The sequence below is a fragment of the Rutidosis leptorrhynchoides genome, chromosome 7 (assembly GCF_046630445.1).
Source record: "Rutidosis leptorrhynchoides isolate AG116_Rl617_1_P2 chromosome 7, CSIRO_AGI_Rlap_v1, whole genome shotgun sequence".
Lineage (NCBI taxonomy): Eukaryota > Viridiplantae > Streptophyta > Magnoliopsida > Asterales > Asteraceae > Rutidosis > Rutidosis leptorrhynchoides.
The window spans coordinates 101,029,712-101,047,163 of NC_092339.1; the positions used below are offsets into that span (position 1 = coordinate 101,029,712).

The 17,452-nt window shown below is 31.6% G+C and overlaps 1 protein-coding gene across 1 annotated transcript; it reads right to left on the reverse strand.

Annotated features, from left to right (window-relative positions):
* Positions 1-222: 222 nt before the first annotated feature.
* LOC139859472 (uncharacterized) lies at positions 223-1,256 on the reverse strand. Its single transcript, XM_071848258.1, has 2 exons — positions 1,064-1,256; positions 223-968 (listed from the first exon to the last, which is right to left on the reverse strand). Exons 1-2 carry the CDS (start codon positions 1,254-1,256, stop codon positions 223-225), a joined length of 939 nt encoding a protein of 312 aa, XP_071704359.1.
* Between the last annotated feature and the right edge of the window lie 16,196 nt (positions 1,257-17,452).

The window sequence follows — 17,452 nt, forward strand, 5'->3', positions numbered from 1 at the left end:
GCCTCCTAGGCAACTCCACGCCTCAATCGGAATTTGGTCTGGTCCTACTGCTTTGTTTCTCCCCATCTTTCGTAGGGCCGATCTAACTTCCTCCTGGTTAATCCTCGTGCAGAAACAATTATTCTAAAACTCACGACCCTCCTGGAGTTCCCCATTCCGCTCGGGTCTTTCCCTACTGAAAAGGGATGCAAAATACTCTTTCCATCTTTTCCTAATAAGGTCTTATCTCACTATACTTTGACCCGCTTCATCCTTGATATATTTGACGTTAACTAAGTCCATGCTTCTTCGCTCCCTAGCTTTAGCTATCCTATATATGTTATTAGCTCCCTCTTTAGAGTCTAGTTTCCTATATAAATCTTCGTATGCTTTGTCTTTTGCAATTGCTACGGCCTTCTTTGCTTCTCTTTTAGCTTCTTTATATCTTTCTTCTACCCTAGTTCTCCCTGCAGGTGTCCTTTCTCCAAAGTTAATGAGATCCCTAAACCTCGTCTGCTTTAGCGCGACTTTCGTTTGGACATCGTCACTAAGCCACCACGATTCTCTACTACTCTTATGGGCTCTCGATGTCCGTATTGCCACCCCTAAGACCTCTTTTGCCACATCTCTCATAGTGGACGCCATGCGGTTCCATATCTGGTCTACGTCAGTAGGGGCTTCGTTATCCCCTTCTACACTCAATCTATCAACAACGGTCGCTCTAAAAGTCTCTGCATTCGCTCCATGTAGGTTCTTCCAAAGGATTCTAGGTTGCACAACCCTGATCCTCCTGCTGACTTTTCCCCGAGTGACTAGTTCCATGACCAGCAATCTATGCTGGGAGGAGCACGTCAAGGCTGGAAGGACCTTACAGTCCCTACATGTCCTAAGTTCCCCTTTACGAAGGAGGAAAAAGTCAATCTGGGTGCTACGACCCCTGCTATGAAAAGTGGCTAACTGAGCATCCCTCTTCTTGAAGAAAGAGTTTGCTACAACCAACTCGTGGGCAATGGAAAACTCAAGAATGAGCGCCTTTCTTCATTTCTAGGACCAAACCCAAAGCCCCCATGGGATCCCTCGTAACCTTCTGCCTCCGCTCCTATGTGTCCATTCAGATCACTCCCTATAATCAGTCGATGGTCAGCTGGGAACCCCCTCACTACCTCATCTAACAAATCCCAAAAACTCTTCTTTTCCGCATCACTTAAACCCGCATGAGGTGCGTATGCGCTAATGACCGTAAAAGTCTCTTCCTTAATAATTAGACTAACCGACATAATCCTATCGCTAAACCTACCCACGTCAACGACTTTATCCTTATGTAGTTTTCCCAAAAAGATACCTACCCCGTTCCGTGTTGTCCTAGAACCCGAGTACCACAACCTATAGTCCTTAACATCTACCGCCCCTTCACCCTTCTATCTAGTCTCTTGAACACACCATATGTCCACCTTACTCTTAAGAAAGGTATCAACGAGCTCGATCCTCTTGCCCGTTAAGGTTCCTATATTCCAACTACCCACTCTAATCCTACCAAAGGTGGCTACCCTACTACCGCTTCTAACCCCTCTAGGCCTACCCACCTCTAAAGTAGGAGGACATGACCTCGAGTAACCATAAGTATGTGTAGGGTCTATATTAACCTATACCCCAAAATTCTAGTACGAACTATTTTTAATTTAAGTGAATTAAAAGAATAGAAGGTGTAGTGGTTTAGAAATTGAGCAACAATGAATTTTAAGACAAATGAATGGTTGGATTAAGGAGGAAATGATTGTGATTTTTTAATCTATTAGTTGTAAAACACTTTAACAAAATAATATTATTTTATTAAAGTTTTGTTTTAATATATAAATAAATAAATAAAGGGTGAAGAGAGATGTTAATGTTAATGTTAACTAGAAAAAATTTGACCGCACGTTGCTGCGGTTGTATTCAACGTGCGGTCGAATTTGGATATATGTTTTTTGGTACCTAATATATCTAGTAGGTTGGGTTGTTTGTTGGACGTGTATGTATATGTATGAAATATAGCCCAAAATATATTTTTTTAACGATGTCCGTTTCGCGTATAGTTAGTCGCGTTGTGTTGGTAAAAGTATTTCGAGTTGAACGTTGGTCTCGAAAAAATTTAACTCACACCGAGCAAGAATATAGGACCCGTTATTTAGTGTTTTTTAACGATGACCGTTTCACGTATAGTTAGTCCCGTTGGGTTCATCAGATTTTTTCGAGTTGAACGGTGGTCTCAGAAAAATTTAACGCGCGCCGAGCGAGAAGATAGGGCCCGTTATAAATTCGTGTGGAATTAATTTCTTTTATTTTAATAAAATTATATATTTACACTTTCTACCCTTAAAAAGTGTAAACTTGAGAGGTCGTTGTGTAAATTGAGCGGAAGTTGAGGGACCGTTAAAACTAAAACTACAAAATTTGTCATGACATTTAGTGTGTTCCACAAAATTTGCCATGACATTTAGTATATAGGGATAATAATAATAATAATGTTAAACTATGTACAACCAATAACTGGACTTTCTTGATTTTTCTTTACTAATTATTTTATCAATGACAAATAAAAAATATACTTTTTTATTAAGCTCATGCTCCATATAAGAGATGATTTTTCTTCATAAAAAATAGAAAATTACAATATGTAGACAAAATATCCTTTAATTCTAGGTACTTTGTCATAGGGGTGGTCAGTATTTGGTTTGAAACCGTGGAACCCGAAAACTAAACCGAAACCAAACCGGAAAAAAACCAAACCGAATTTGATAAACGGTTTTCGGATAGCGTCAAACCGAAACCGAATTTGAATTCGGTTTTCGGTTCGGTTTTCGGTTTTGAAAATTCTGAATTCGGTTTAACCGAAAACCGATTTCAAAACCGAATTCAAAATTTTTATATATTTAATTTGTATATTTATGCTTTAGTGTCATTATAATTTGGGATCCAATCAATAAAATATATTCTCACCTATATGAAGATTTGGTAGCTCACATTATAATTATGTTACTTAAATTATTATATTCTTCTTCTCAATAACAGAAGAAGTAAACGTCATAATTAAGCTATAAATATTAATAAATCATCGAATTCTTGATAATTTAATAATACGTCATTGTTTTAGGATATAAATAACTAAGACATCAGTAACGCCACAATTAAACTACCAACGTTCTCAGTTTTTTCATAATATTCGGTTTTAACCGAAAACCGAACCGAATCCGAATTTGAATTCGGTTTTCGGTTTGGTTCGGTTTTAACTTTGAATCCGGTTTTCGGTTCGGTTTTCGGTTTTGCCTAAAAAAATTTCAAAACCGAATACACCGAACCGAATAAACCGAACAAACCGAAAACCGAACCGATGAACACCCCTACTTTGTCATATGTCACGAAAAGATATTTAAAATTATAAATGTGTCTCACTGGATTAATTTAACTGGTTAAGACTTTTTACACATTATCAACCAAGTCTTTAATCATTTTGACAAGTGACACCCATTTCAATCATTTTTATACACGAGAAATAATATGTATAATAAAAATGTTTATAAAAAAGTTTCTACAAAATGAGTTTGATCAATTAAATTAGAAAAGAAAAATATAAAAGAAGCAACAAATGATTTTGATTGGTAAATTTTATGTGTCGTGTAAACTATTATTTGTAAACTTTATATGGAGGTTAATTCAATAAGCTGCAATAAATTACAAATCAAGCGTATTCTAGGTACAATAAATTTCAAATCAAGTGTATTCCAACTACAGTAAATTACAAAACAAGCGTATTCCAGCCCTAGTGCAAAAAATGATGGATTAGTGGGGGATTGGTTGTTAACTCACCGACTAATCGTGCGAATTTTGTTCGATACCGAATTGTCCAGCGAGAGTAGTTAAGCAATCAATCGTCAAATTTAACTAAGATGTGAACTTGGAGAAATGTATTTAATCTCTTAGAGAGAGAAATAAGCATGTTAGAGCTCGCTATTTTATTTTATTTTATTTTATTTTATTTTATTTTAAAATGACTTTAAATTAAATATCACAGGCTTTCTTTAAAATCTATTAAAGTACCAATCAAACGTATACGAAGAGATAAACACCACCACGCACCGCAACTAGAAAATATCCTATACAAACAAACAAACAAAAAATAACGAAGTCTATCTAGAGGCGAGTCGAGCCGACCCACATGAACAACGTCCATACTGCACTTAGAGTGAGAAACTGCTTAGTAATTATTTATTTATTTATTTTTGAAAGGCAAACCTACAATCCACACACGAAATCACGAATATTTATATCTCACTGCCTCAAGTGAGGCTTGAACCCACAACTTCTTGGTTGAAGGGTGAAGGATTAATGTGCAAGGTATAACATATAGTTCATTTGAGCCTTCGGGGTCACACACATATACACCGAGACGTCAAATAATATATATATATATATATATATATATATATATATATATATATATATATATATATATATATATATGATGTATATATATTACTCAAGTAACAAAATAGTAAATCGAAATTAATTCATTTACTATTCATATGAATAGTAAATGAAACAAAATTAATTAATTTACTATTCACATGATATCAATTATTAATTATAAGTTACATAATATACCCTTAAAGTATTTGAGAAATAGGACTTTGAAAATGATCTTGATTTATTTTGATTTGCTACAAAACAAAAGGAGTTTTTGGATTGATTTTATCATATCTTAAAAGTAAATTTATTTATTTAAAATTAGATTTGAAAATCTAATTGTTAGCACACGTTTTTTAACAAGTCTACATCTGGATTGATTTTATTCTCTATATATACATGCCATGTTTTGTTTTGAGATGAGCAGACGAATGAAAAAGAATCAAATACTTTTATTTTCTTTAGATTACTATACGGGAGTATTATTTATCTATTCTATTTGATTAATATAATTTGATTATATTAATTAGTTACTTGAGTTTGGACTAGCATCAACAGGCATTGTTTGAAGTGTAGTGTGGACTATCCAAAGAGACGATCATACTTTTGATCGTAAGTTTCTCTCTGTCTCATCAGTTTCTCCAAAAAGGTATATCGTTAACTCATCTTTTATTTTATATTCATGAAAATTATTATGGTGTAACTGGATCATTGGGAAAGATTAATCGTGTGCATGTTTCATTAAATAACTGAAAATTTAATCTTGTTAAATTTTGTTCATAAAATAATAAAAGATTATTATTTTAACTATCCGATGCGTTAATCTGATTTGGTAAAAGTACACACGATTTTTCATCAGTGGTATTCGAGCCGCTTTTACACCATCTTAATTGTCGTGTGACTATTCTTTAGATTTAGTTTTGTGGTATATTGGTGAAAGTCAAAACCTTTTTGGTTTTTAAAGTCAACTCGGTTGATCTAGACTTAACCTCATGACGCACAAATATGATTGAAAAAATATCACTATTTTAAATTGTAGATTTAATTGTTATGGCTTGAATATTTATTATAATTATTGATTGTTTTATTTCATGGTTATACACATGCATTGTAACCATGGACAAGCCATATTTAAGTTTTAATAATGTAGTTATTAAAATTGTGATTGCACTCATAGCCCATAATGCCCCGACCTATGTATGATTGTTGTGATTATTGATTACGGCAATATTATGTCATGTTGATTATTTGTATTATTAGAAAGGCCATTTTGAAGCCAAAGTTATATTATATTTATTTTTCATTTTCATAGTATTGTATTTAAGTTTATTTCAATTTGTAAAAGTACTAGTTTAGTTGTATTTTCAAATTTAAATAAATGTAACAAGATGAAGATTGAAGATAAAATACAACATGCTTTTGGCCTAGATGATGGCGAACAGGTCAAGTTAACAACGATGGCGTTTGTCAAGTTTTCACTTGATTCTTGAATCAAGTGGGAGCTACGATATTACCCTTAGTTTGACCTCTTGATCCCATGTCGGCGCATGGGATCAAGCATAGGATTTTTGGGCTAGGCTATATGTGTGTGATGCATGTTATGGTTATGTTTTATTTTTACGCATTTATATTTAATCGTTGATTATAATATATGCTAAATGTTTTTGATAAAGACATCAAATAAAACTAGTAACGAGTCTCAAAGGTTAAAATTGATGATTTTAAAAAGTTAAACTCTATCGAGTTTAGAGTTAAAATTTTTTTTTGAAACTCAAATAATATATATGGGCGACATCTTTTAAAAATGATTTAAAATGATACACAATGTGTATTTGTTATTTTTTTATATAAAATAAAATAACAAACTAGACACATAAACACGATCGACATATTAAAATTGGTTAAAATGATTTTTAGCAAATAGTGTAGCGAATCTTGTGTGCATGCATTATTCGTTAACACAAACATTTTTCAAAATACCCGTCAAATTTAAGTCATGTCATCCAATGAGCTTGCAAACACTCCTCGTTATTTTTTGATTACGGTGAGACCTAATCGAATTATAGCCACGAGGTGGATTTTCAGTTACGAGTGAGACTAGGCTGAATTTTTACAGTTTCCAAATTGGACGACTTAATCATATTCATGGCGAGACCTGAATTCGAGGCAAGGATGGGACAAACATGCCAATAGATAATAGTGGTTTGTTGGACTACACATATCTCAAGGTCCCATAAAGATCTAAGAGTTGCACATGTGATGCAATTGGTACTCGCTACCTACCAGTAGACTCTATAACTACTAGCTGATCAACAGATGTAGTTATGGAACCTCTATGTGGATCTTGGGCTTTCGTAAATTAATTGTTTTTAAATATATTAAAACTTGGGTAATTAATTCATTAAAGTATTATATCAAAAATACTAAAATTAAACCATGTTCTTTTGTAGATGTCAAACAATCAAAACGTAAACCAAAATAACCTCCGTTCTTTGTTGGAGAAGGAGAAACTCAATGGTTCAAACTTCGTCGATTGGTACCGCAACCTGAGAATTGTTCTCAAATATGAAGGAAAGTTGAATAAAATTGAAGAACCCTTATCTGATTCTCCTGCTGAGACAGCTACTGCTGCTCAAAAGAATACTTATCAGAAGTTGTTTGATGAGTAAGAGAAGATAGCTTTAATCATGCTTGCTAGTATGACTTCTGACCTCCAAAAGGAAATGGAAGATCGCACAGCATATGATATGATGACTGAGCTGAAAAATATGTTTCAGAAACAGGCTAGTCAAGAGTTATATGAAACTTATAAGCTTCTTCAAACATGTAAAATGAAGGAGGGTCAATCAGTGAGCTCTCATGTCTTAAAAATGAAAAGCTACATTGACCGATTGGAAAAACTTGGAACTACCTTACCGCCTAACTTGGTTGTGAACACGGTTTTGGTTTCACTACCAAAATTGTATCACCAATTTGTGATGAATTACAATATGCAAGGTTGGGAGAAATCTTTGGTAGAGGTGCACTCGATGCTCAAAACTGCTGAACAGAATATTCCATCCAAGGTTTCCAATCCAGGTGTCCTTATGATTAGGGAAGGTAGGGTGAAAAAGAATAAGCCGAAAACTTGGGAAAAAGGAAAAGGCAAGTCAATTGCTAAGAAGAAAATTCCACCACCTCCCAAGAAAGAAAACCCAGCTAAAGATGCCGAATGTTTCCACTGTGGAAAGGTTGACCACTGGAGGAGGAACTGTCCGTCCTACCTATCTGAGTTGAGAAAAGGAAAAGCTGGTGAGACCAGCAAATCAGGTATATTTCATATACAGTTATACACTTTTTCTAGTGATTCCTGGATTTTTGATACTGGTTGTGGTACTCACATCTGTAATAATATACAGGGAATGAGAAGAAGTAAGAGACTGAAGAAAGACACACTAGACTTAAGAGTGGGCAATGGGGCTCGAGCTGCTGTTGAAGCTATTGGCACCTATGAGCTTACTTTACCTAGTGGTCTTATTGTTTTGTTGGAGCAATGTCATTATGCTCCAAGTATTACGAGCAATGTAATTTCAGTTTCTCTTTTGAAAGATGTTGGTTTTGAACTTACATTTACGCACCTTGGTATTTCAGTTTCTAAGAATAATATATTTTATTTTAATGCTATTCCACGTGATGGTATTTTTGAAATTGATATGCATTGTGTGATTTCAAATAATAATTCTTTATATACCTGTACTGCCAAACGATTCAAGCAAGACTTGAACAAGACCTATCTATGGCATTGTCGTCTTGGTCATATAAATAAACAATGCATTCAAAACTCCAATCGGATGGGCTTTTAGAATCAACTGGCTCTGAGCCATTTGATTTATGCGAGTCATGTTTATGTGGAAAGATGACAAAAGCTGCTTTCTCTGGTTTAGGTGAGAGAGCTGAAGATCTTTTAGGACTAATACATACTGATGTATATGGCCCTTTTAGAACTATGTATAGAAATGGTGAATCATACTTCGTTACATTTACTGATGATTATAGTAGATACGGTTATGTTTATTTGCTGAAACATAAACATGAAGTTTTTGAAATATTCAAAATCTATCAAAATGAAGTAGAGAATCAACTTGGAAAGACCATTAAAGCCCTTCGCTCTGACCGAGGAGGGAAATATATGAGTCAAGAGTTTTTGGACCACCTAAAGAATCGTGGGATTGTTTCACAATTCACTCCACCCTACACACCATAACACAATGGCGTGTCTGAACGGAGGAATCGAACTTTACTTGATATGGTTCGATCTATAATGAGTCTGACTACTCTACCACCGTCTTTTTGGGGATATGCATTAGAGTCTGCTGCACGCATACTCAATATGGTTCCAACCAAGAAGGTAGAAAAGACACCATATGAGCTATGGCATGGGAAGACTCCCAAGTTGTCTTATTTGAAAGTCTGGGGTTGTGAAGCGTATGTGAAACATGACACTTCAAACAAATTAGAACCCAGAAGTATCAAATGTCACTTTTTGGGATACCCAAAGGAAACAATGGGTTACTACTATTACTACCAAGCTGAAAACAAAGTGTTTATTGCTCGGTTTGCTGAATTCTTGGAAAGAGATCTTCTCTTACAAGAAGTTAGTGGGAGTAAAGTAGATCTTGAAGAAATTCAAGAATCACAAAGTTACATACCTTCTGAAGGCACTAGCCAACCGCACGTTGAAGCTGAACACACTGTTGGTGAGCCAGAACGTGTTGCACCTATACTTCGTAGATCTAGTAGAACTCCTCATCAACCTGAGAGGTTAAATCTTCTGATTAATTCAGATAAACCTCATCTAGGGGATTATGATGAACCCTCTAGTTATGGTGAAGCCATGTCAGATCCACAATCTGACAAATAGGGAGATGCTATGAAGGCAGAGATGTAGTCCATGAAAGATAATCAAGTATGGGACTTGATTGATCTTCCACCCAATTGCAAGACAGTGGGCAGTAAATGGGTCTTCAAGAAGAAGGCTGACATGGACGGTAATGTAAACACTTTTAAGGCTCGATTGGTGGCAAAAGGTTATACTCAAACTCAAGGAATTGATTATGAGGAAACTTTTTCACCAGTCGCGAGCATTAAATCAATTAGGATACTTATTGCCATAACTGCTTTTCATGATTATGAAATATCGAAAATGGATGTCAAAACCGCTTTCCTAAATGGCGACCTAAGCGAGGACGTATATATGGTTCAGCCGGAAGGGTTTGTGAATCCTAAGCATCCTACTAAAGTATGTAAGCTTCTAAAATCCATTTATGGATTAAAGCAAGCATCCAGGAGCTGGAATCTTAAGTTTGATGAGAAAATTAAAGAGTTTGGTTTTTCTGAAAACGGAGATGAGCCATGTGTTTACGTTAGATCTAGTGGGAGAAAATTTGTCTTCTTGATCTTATATGTTGATGACATACTACTTATTGGAAATGACGTTCCAACTTTGCAAGATGTCAAATCTTGGCTTGGAAAATGTTTTGCCATGAAAGATCTTGGAGAAGCTAAGTATATTCTAGGAATCAGGATCTATAGAAATAGATCCAAAAGGCTTATTGGTTTGAGTCAAAGTACATACATTGACAAAATCTTACAAAGATATAACATGCAAAACTCCAAGGGCGGAGCATTGCCCATACAAAAGGGCATAACCTTGAGCAAGTCTCAAAGTCCTATCACACTTGATGAGATAAGACGAATGAAATGTGTTCCGTATGCTTCGGCTATAGGATCCATTATGTATGCCATGTTATGTACTAGACCTGATGTCTCGTTAACCTTGAGTTTGACGAGTCGTTATTAACAGAATCCAGGTGAAGAACATTACATTGCTGTTAAGAGCATTCTTAAGTATTTACGGAGAACTAAAGATATGTTCTTGATTTACGGTGGTTTGGAAGAAGAGTTGAGTATTAGATGTTATACAGATGCTAGTTTCCAAACTGATCTAGATGATTCTCGATCCCAGTCAGGGTATGTCTTTGTCATGAATGGCGGGGCAGTTGATTGGAGAAGCTCAAAGCAGAGCACAGTTGCATAGTCTACAACAGAAGCATAATACATTGCTACCTCAGAAGCTGCACAAGAAGCTGTCTGGATTAGGAAGTTTATTGATGAACTCGGAGTAGTTCCCAGCATTGAATCCCCTATGGAAATGTACTGTGATAATTCAAGTGCTATTATACTTGCGAAAGAATCACGTATACGTAAAGGTAGCAGACACATTCTTCGAAAGTTTGACTACATTCAAGAAGTCGTTGAGAGGAATGATATTAGCATTCTTAAGGTTCATACAGATGATAATGTGGCTGAACCATTCACGAAGCCCATGACACACAACAAGCATGATGATCATGCTAGTAGTATTGGACTTCGTTATGCTGCTGATCTTTTTAATTTGTAATTTAGTATTTGGATATTTTTGGAACATCAAACAGTTTTATCTTAATGAATTGATATATAGTTGGTATGATCAGTTTCATTTATATCACTGTGTTCTATATTAGCATGTTTAATCCATGAATAATTGTTGATTATTCAAAATCTCCATAATCGGTCATGTTATGGGAATAACATGAATTAAGATTAATGTGAAATTTTGGTTATATTCATTGATGATGAATAGTTAACTTGTTGAGACCAAAATTCATATGTATTCATTGATGATGAATATTGGAATGACCCAACCTTGAGATGTCACTACATCTAATGACCCGTCCTAATCCATCTGGATGAATACATTACATTTGGTTACATCGCGAGGTACTTGACCTCTATATGATACATTTTATAAACATTGCATTCGTTTTTAAAAGATAAACTTTCTTTACATCGAAAGTTCACGGCATGCATACCATTTCATAGTACATTCAATTATAATTGACTTAATAATAATCTTGATGAACTCGACGACTCGAATGCAACGTCTTTTGAAATATGTCATGAATGACTCCAAGTAATATCTGTAATATGAGCAAATGCACAGCGGAAGATTTCTTTCATACCTGAGAATAAACATGCTTTCAAGTGTCAACCAAAAGGTTGGTGAGTTCATTAGTTTATCATAATCATTCATTTTCATCATTTTAATAGACCACAAGATTTCATATATTGACACGCGTAACTCGCGAATTAAAATTCATTCATATAGTGAACACCTGGTAACCGACCTTAATAGAATGCATATAGAATATCCCCATCATTCTGGGACTCACATCGGACATGATAAATCGAAGTACTAAAGCAATTCAAATTCTCTGACTGGGGCTTGTTAGTGCCCATAGATCTATCTTTAGGATTCGCGTCAATTGGTGGCAATTATCATAAACACCAATTCTTAGGCTACCAAGCTAAAAAGGGGCATATTCGGTTTGATAATTCAACCATAGAATGTAGTTTCAATCACTTGTGTCGATTTCGTAAAGCATTTATAAAAGCAGCGCACGTATTCTCAGTCCCAAAAATATATATTGCAAAAGCATTTAAAAGGGGAGAAAATGAAACTCATCATACTGTATTTTGTAGTAAAAATACATATGACAATATTGAACAATGCAGGACCTCAGATTCACAAACCTATATCATCCATATATATATATATATATTAAAGCATATAACAAGTTCATATATTAATAATATTAATATACTTGTTATATTTAATGATTCATATGTCATGTTTAATAAGTAACTTAGATATATTTATTTTACATATCTTGAATAATTAATTAATACTTATTAAAAATATAATAATAGAGTTAAGTTATCTATTTTAAATATGGTTTTATATATCTAATAGTTATTTTAATAATAATAATGATACTAGTAATAATATTAAAAGTGATAATAATAATAATAATAATAATAATAATAATAATACTAATTATTATTAATGGTAGTGTTAGTAATAAGATTGATACTAATGATATTAATAATTAATAGCTCATTTAAATCATAATTTCATCCATAGTTTTTAAATCCATAAATTATATATATACTAAATATTATTTAGCAAAATAAAATTTTCATATTCGAAGTTTCGAATTCACACTTGTAACAATACTCTTTAAATCATAATTTTTACTTAAGCTTAATTATATTACTCAAATCATAACTTAATTATAATACTTTTACTTCATAACATTCTTCATAATATACTAATATCCTAAGATTTTAACGGTTTTATGTCTGTACGTACATATATATAAATACTATGTTTATAAAATTTCATGACTATAGCTATGTTATTCATATCCTAATCAATATAAACTTTATAGTTTTATACATACTTACTTATTCAATATCATAAGACTTTAGTTCCTAAACTTTTAATCCTTAATATTAACGATAATCTTATTTGTAACTATAGTCATAAAAATAATAGTAATTGATCTAAATGATAAAAACTCTAATAATAACAATACTTATAAGGATATTAATAATAATAATGATATTATTAATGATTATACTTACGTAAATAATAATAATAGTCATAATAATAATAATAATAATAATAATAATAATAATAATAATAATACATGTATTAGTAATAATAATAATGATAAAATTCATAATACTTATACATAAGGTAATAATAACTATAATACTAATAATAACAACAATAATAATAACATAACAATAACATTATTAACAATAATAATAATAATAATAATAATAATAATAATAATAATAATAATAATAATAATAATAATAATAATAATAATAACAATAACAATAAAAAAATGAAAACTACCTCCAAAGCTTGTTTTAAAAAGAATGCCCCGAACTGGGCTCGAACCCCCGACCTCTTGAAAACCCGTCAACACCTCAAACCGTTGGGCTGTTGCCCATTTTCTGAAATTATACCTATTTTTATTGTAATTAAACCTTATCTGTTTTTATCTTCTTTTTCTTCTTCATAGAACCATAATCGACCCAAACCAATTTGGTTAATCAAAACACGAATACAGAAATGGTTTAGGATATTTAAACAAACAGAAATCATTTTGTAGTGATTGAGATTATCAGAGAATAATAAAGAAATAAATCAAACAGAGGTCTGCAGTTCGAAAACCACGAAGAACAACTTGAATTTGATTTTTAAATTTGAGGCTGTTATTGACCACAATTTCTACATGAAATATGTTTTAAAACCTCCCTAGAATCTTTCTGAATCATCAATTGAAACTAAAACATTGAAACGCGTTTGAATTTCCTCAAAATCAATTAGTTTGACTTTTATTTTAAAAACTTTGACTCTAAAATTAGAATTCGATAGGATAAATTGAACCTTGAAACTTTTCAGATAGTTTAAGTGAAAGATTTCTAATGGAATTGCATTGTTACATTTTTAAAATTGATTCATATTTGAGACTTGACAAAAAAAATTAAAACGAACGGAACAGGGAGTTATATTCTCCATTTTTTTCAAACTTTTGCAGACGTAATTGATAATGGTATTAATGAATTGAACGAACTTGTTAAAAAATGCTGGTAACCCATTTAATTTATGGCATAAGGTGATCGACAGGTTTATTATTACACAGACAAAAAAATAAAGAATAAAGAAGAATAAAATAAATAAAGTTGATATAGATATATAACTGAATTTGGACGTGTTATTGTGATTACCCAATGATTTGTACGAGCTTATAGACAGGAAAACAAATTAGTCACAGGTAGATAGTGACTTAAAAGCAATTCTGATTTACTAAATCTATATATACGGTTTTTACATAATTAATATTAATAAATAAAGAATTAATAATTTAATAATTATAATTATATTAATTATAATCAAAAATACTAATAAAAATAATAAACTAATATTATAAAAAAATAAAAGTTTGTATTAATTTCTAATAATAATAACAATAATAATATTAATGATATTAATTGTAATAATATTTTTAAAAATAATATTAAATAATAATAATAATAATTAAAATATAATTTCCATCATTCTTATAATAATATTTATGTTTATCATCTTTATTTTTGATAATCATAACTTTTTAGTTATATATATAACAATAATAATGATATTATTATTAACATTAGTAACATTGATATTAATATTAATGGTAATAATAAAAGTACTAATAATATTACTATAACATTTATATTTTCAACTTGCATTTAATATATTACTATTACATATTATTAGTTATGTATATTTATATAACATATAATAGTAAAACTTTTTATATATTTTCCAATATACATATCATAATAATTATACACACTTATATATAGTTTTATTTTAATAGTCACTTTATTACCTTGTTTATTAGTTTACATATTCAATTCAAATGATTAAATTATATCTTATTATTTTAATAAAAGTTATTATATATGTACCTAAGTAATAATATATATATATATATATATATATATATATATATATATATATATATTATTACTTAGGTACATATATAATAACTTTTATTAACTATTTATTATTTATACATTTTATATATAATACAATATTTTAATTTTACACAGAAATCATATATATTTATATATAACTTCATTTTAAATATCACTTAATTATTTTGTATCTTATTTTATATATTTAATTATATTTTATTATTTTCAAATATCATATATACTATTATTTATATTCACATGTATACCTACTTATATACATATCTATTTACCAACACATGTTCGTGAATCGTCGGAAATAATCAAAGGTCAAATGATTTCATGAAATGGTTCAAAAATTTTGAGACTCTATATTACAGACTTTGCTTATCGTCTCGAATTCATATAAAGATTAAGTTTAAATTTGGTCGGAAATTTTCGGGTCATCACAGTACCTGCCCGTTAAAGAAATTTCGTCCCGAAATTTGAGTGTGGTTGTCATGGCTAACAATAAAAATGTTTTCATGACGCATACGAGTTAGAAATTTGAGTTTTATCATCAGTGAGCAATATAGATAAAACAATTCGATTACGAGGAGAGTATAAGTGAAGCTATCGCAAAAGGGTGAAGTGAGTAAATGCAGATTTGAATTAACCGGTGACGTAGTCAATGTGGATTTTTGAAATTCAAGGGATTTAAAGAAAATCTATTTAAAGAAAATCTTCGATATCTAAAAGATTTCATTCTTCGGCAAATAAGGAAATTAAGATTTCTATAATTAAATACGGTGATCTGCCTCGATTACTCTGTCTGATATTTCCATTATAATTTAAACTTTTTCCGTTCCATTATTTTCCATCACTCCCATTTTCTATTCTTAGTTCATACATCTAAAAGATTGTGAAAATGTTTAATCCAGTTTTAATCCTTGATATTTTTCTAATTATCATTTCTGTCATCCTTCTTTTCAATCTTCCATCAGCAAAAATCTGTTTACTTATAATATTACCTTGGGGTGATACTATACTTAATTATACCGTGTCTTTATATTGCTATTCGTATTAATATCCACGGTTTGTGACCTCCGTATTGTTATTGGGCTTTATATTTTCTCTTATATTTTGGAGCTCTTTGCCTTTTTATTCTCTTCTCGACCTCTAATAAAGCGAGTAACGGTCCAGAATTTGTAAGTATGGAACTTCGAATAAACTTAATGTTCTAAACAAAAAAGAATGTAATCGCACGATTTGATTTGTCAAATTACCTGAATCACTGAGAATAGAACTATTAAGAATATACTTTCTTGATATGTTCAGAAATTAAGCAGAATGAAAGAGTTATGTAACATGGCACGTGATGACGTTATGGTCTGTGAATCATCACGTTCCAATAGAAATTCAGCATGACTTACTGTAATATAATCACGTTGATCAAGTGTCATTATATTATACTAACTCATGCATCAGTCCCCAACACTACTTCAAAAACATTCAAATTTTAATTTCGGATTTTTCAGAATTTAGAAACTAAAACATTTTTCTTTCTGATGTAACACTGATATTGTGAAGAGATAAATGATTTCGGATAAGAATAGTTATGAGAATACCTTCAAAAGTATTGAGGATATTTATAATGAAAGATATGATGATATCTTAGAATTTCTAATATTGAAGGATGGTGAAGAAGATTTGTCCGTAAGGGTTTAGAATCAGAAGCAAGGTGTTCGATAATAACTTTAGCAGACACTGAATCATTTGGATTCTTTGAAGGCAGGTTTAGTCCTTGTGATTTGTCCACAGCCTCCTTCATGGTTTGCTCAATCCATTTTTTGGTACTAAATTTTCTATTGAGCGTTTCCAACACTCCATTCTTTATCATCATACTTTTGACTGTTAAAGTCATCATTAGTTTTCGCTGCTTTATCAGCTTTCTCAAAATTCAAAGAACTGATTCGTAGACTAGAGTGCTATTCAGAATTTCAGAATGGGGGATCATAATTCTAAGAGATAAATGTTATATGTATACATATAACTTTTGATATAGAAACGCTGCGAGATTCAAAATAGTGATTGCTAATTTCCCGGTACTTGGTATGGCAATTCTCGTTACAAGATGTGGATGAGTATATGATAGAGTTTTAATGAACAATTATAATGGTTTTTCGGAAAGTCGAGTTCAACAAAGTTGTTGGTAAGTTTACTGCTACTGTGATGGAATATAAACGGTTCTCCGGTAACGATGATGAAGGGGTAATCTTTATAATAAGGTTTATTCAAATGAAAAATTGAAGTTGATTTGCTGGAGCTGTGATAAAATTGGCTAATTTGAAAAAGAATTGAAATGTTATTATCGGTAATAACAATGCCAAAGAGATAGCACAGATACGTGTTGAACGTTTACTCAGGTTCCGAGTGTTTTCAGGTGCATAACTATATGCATCAATCTTTTCTTCCGTAGATGAAGTGCGGTTGGTTCATCCACTCGATTGAGGTGTTTTCGAGAATCATGAAAGGTTTGAACGCAGATTGTAATCGTCAAGATACAAATGAGGTTTAAGATGAAATCAAGTGGCAAACTTGAAGAAATGTTTAGTTTTATATGTTATAATTAATATTTTAATTCATTTTAATT

Bases quoted from the DNA above. Each gene is read 5' to 3' on its own strand.
- LOC139859472 (XM_071848258.1), bottom strand. From the start codon at position 1,256: ATGTCGGTTAGTCTAATTATTAAGGAAGAGACTTTTACGGTCATTAGC. The intron at 969-1,063 runs GTTACGAGGGAT...AGTTGGTTGTAG, and splicing joins CATAGGAGCGGAGGCAGAAG to CAAACTCTTTCTTCAAGAAG.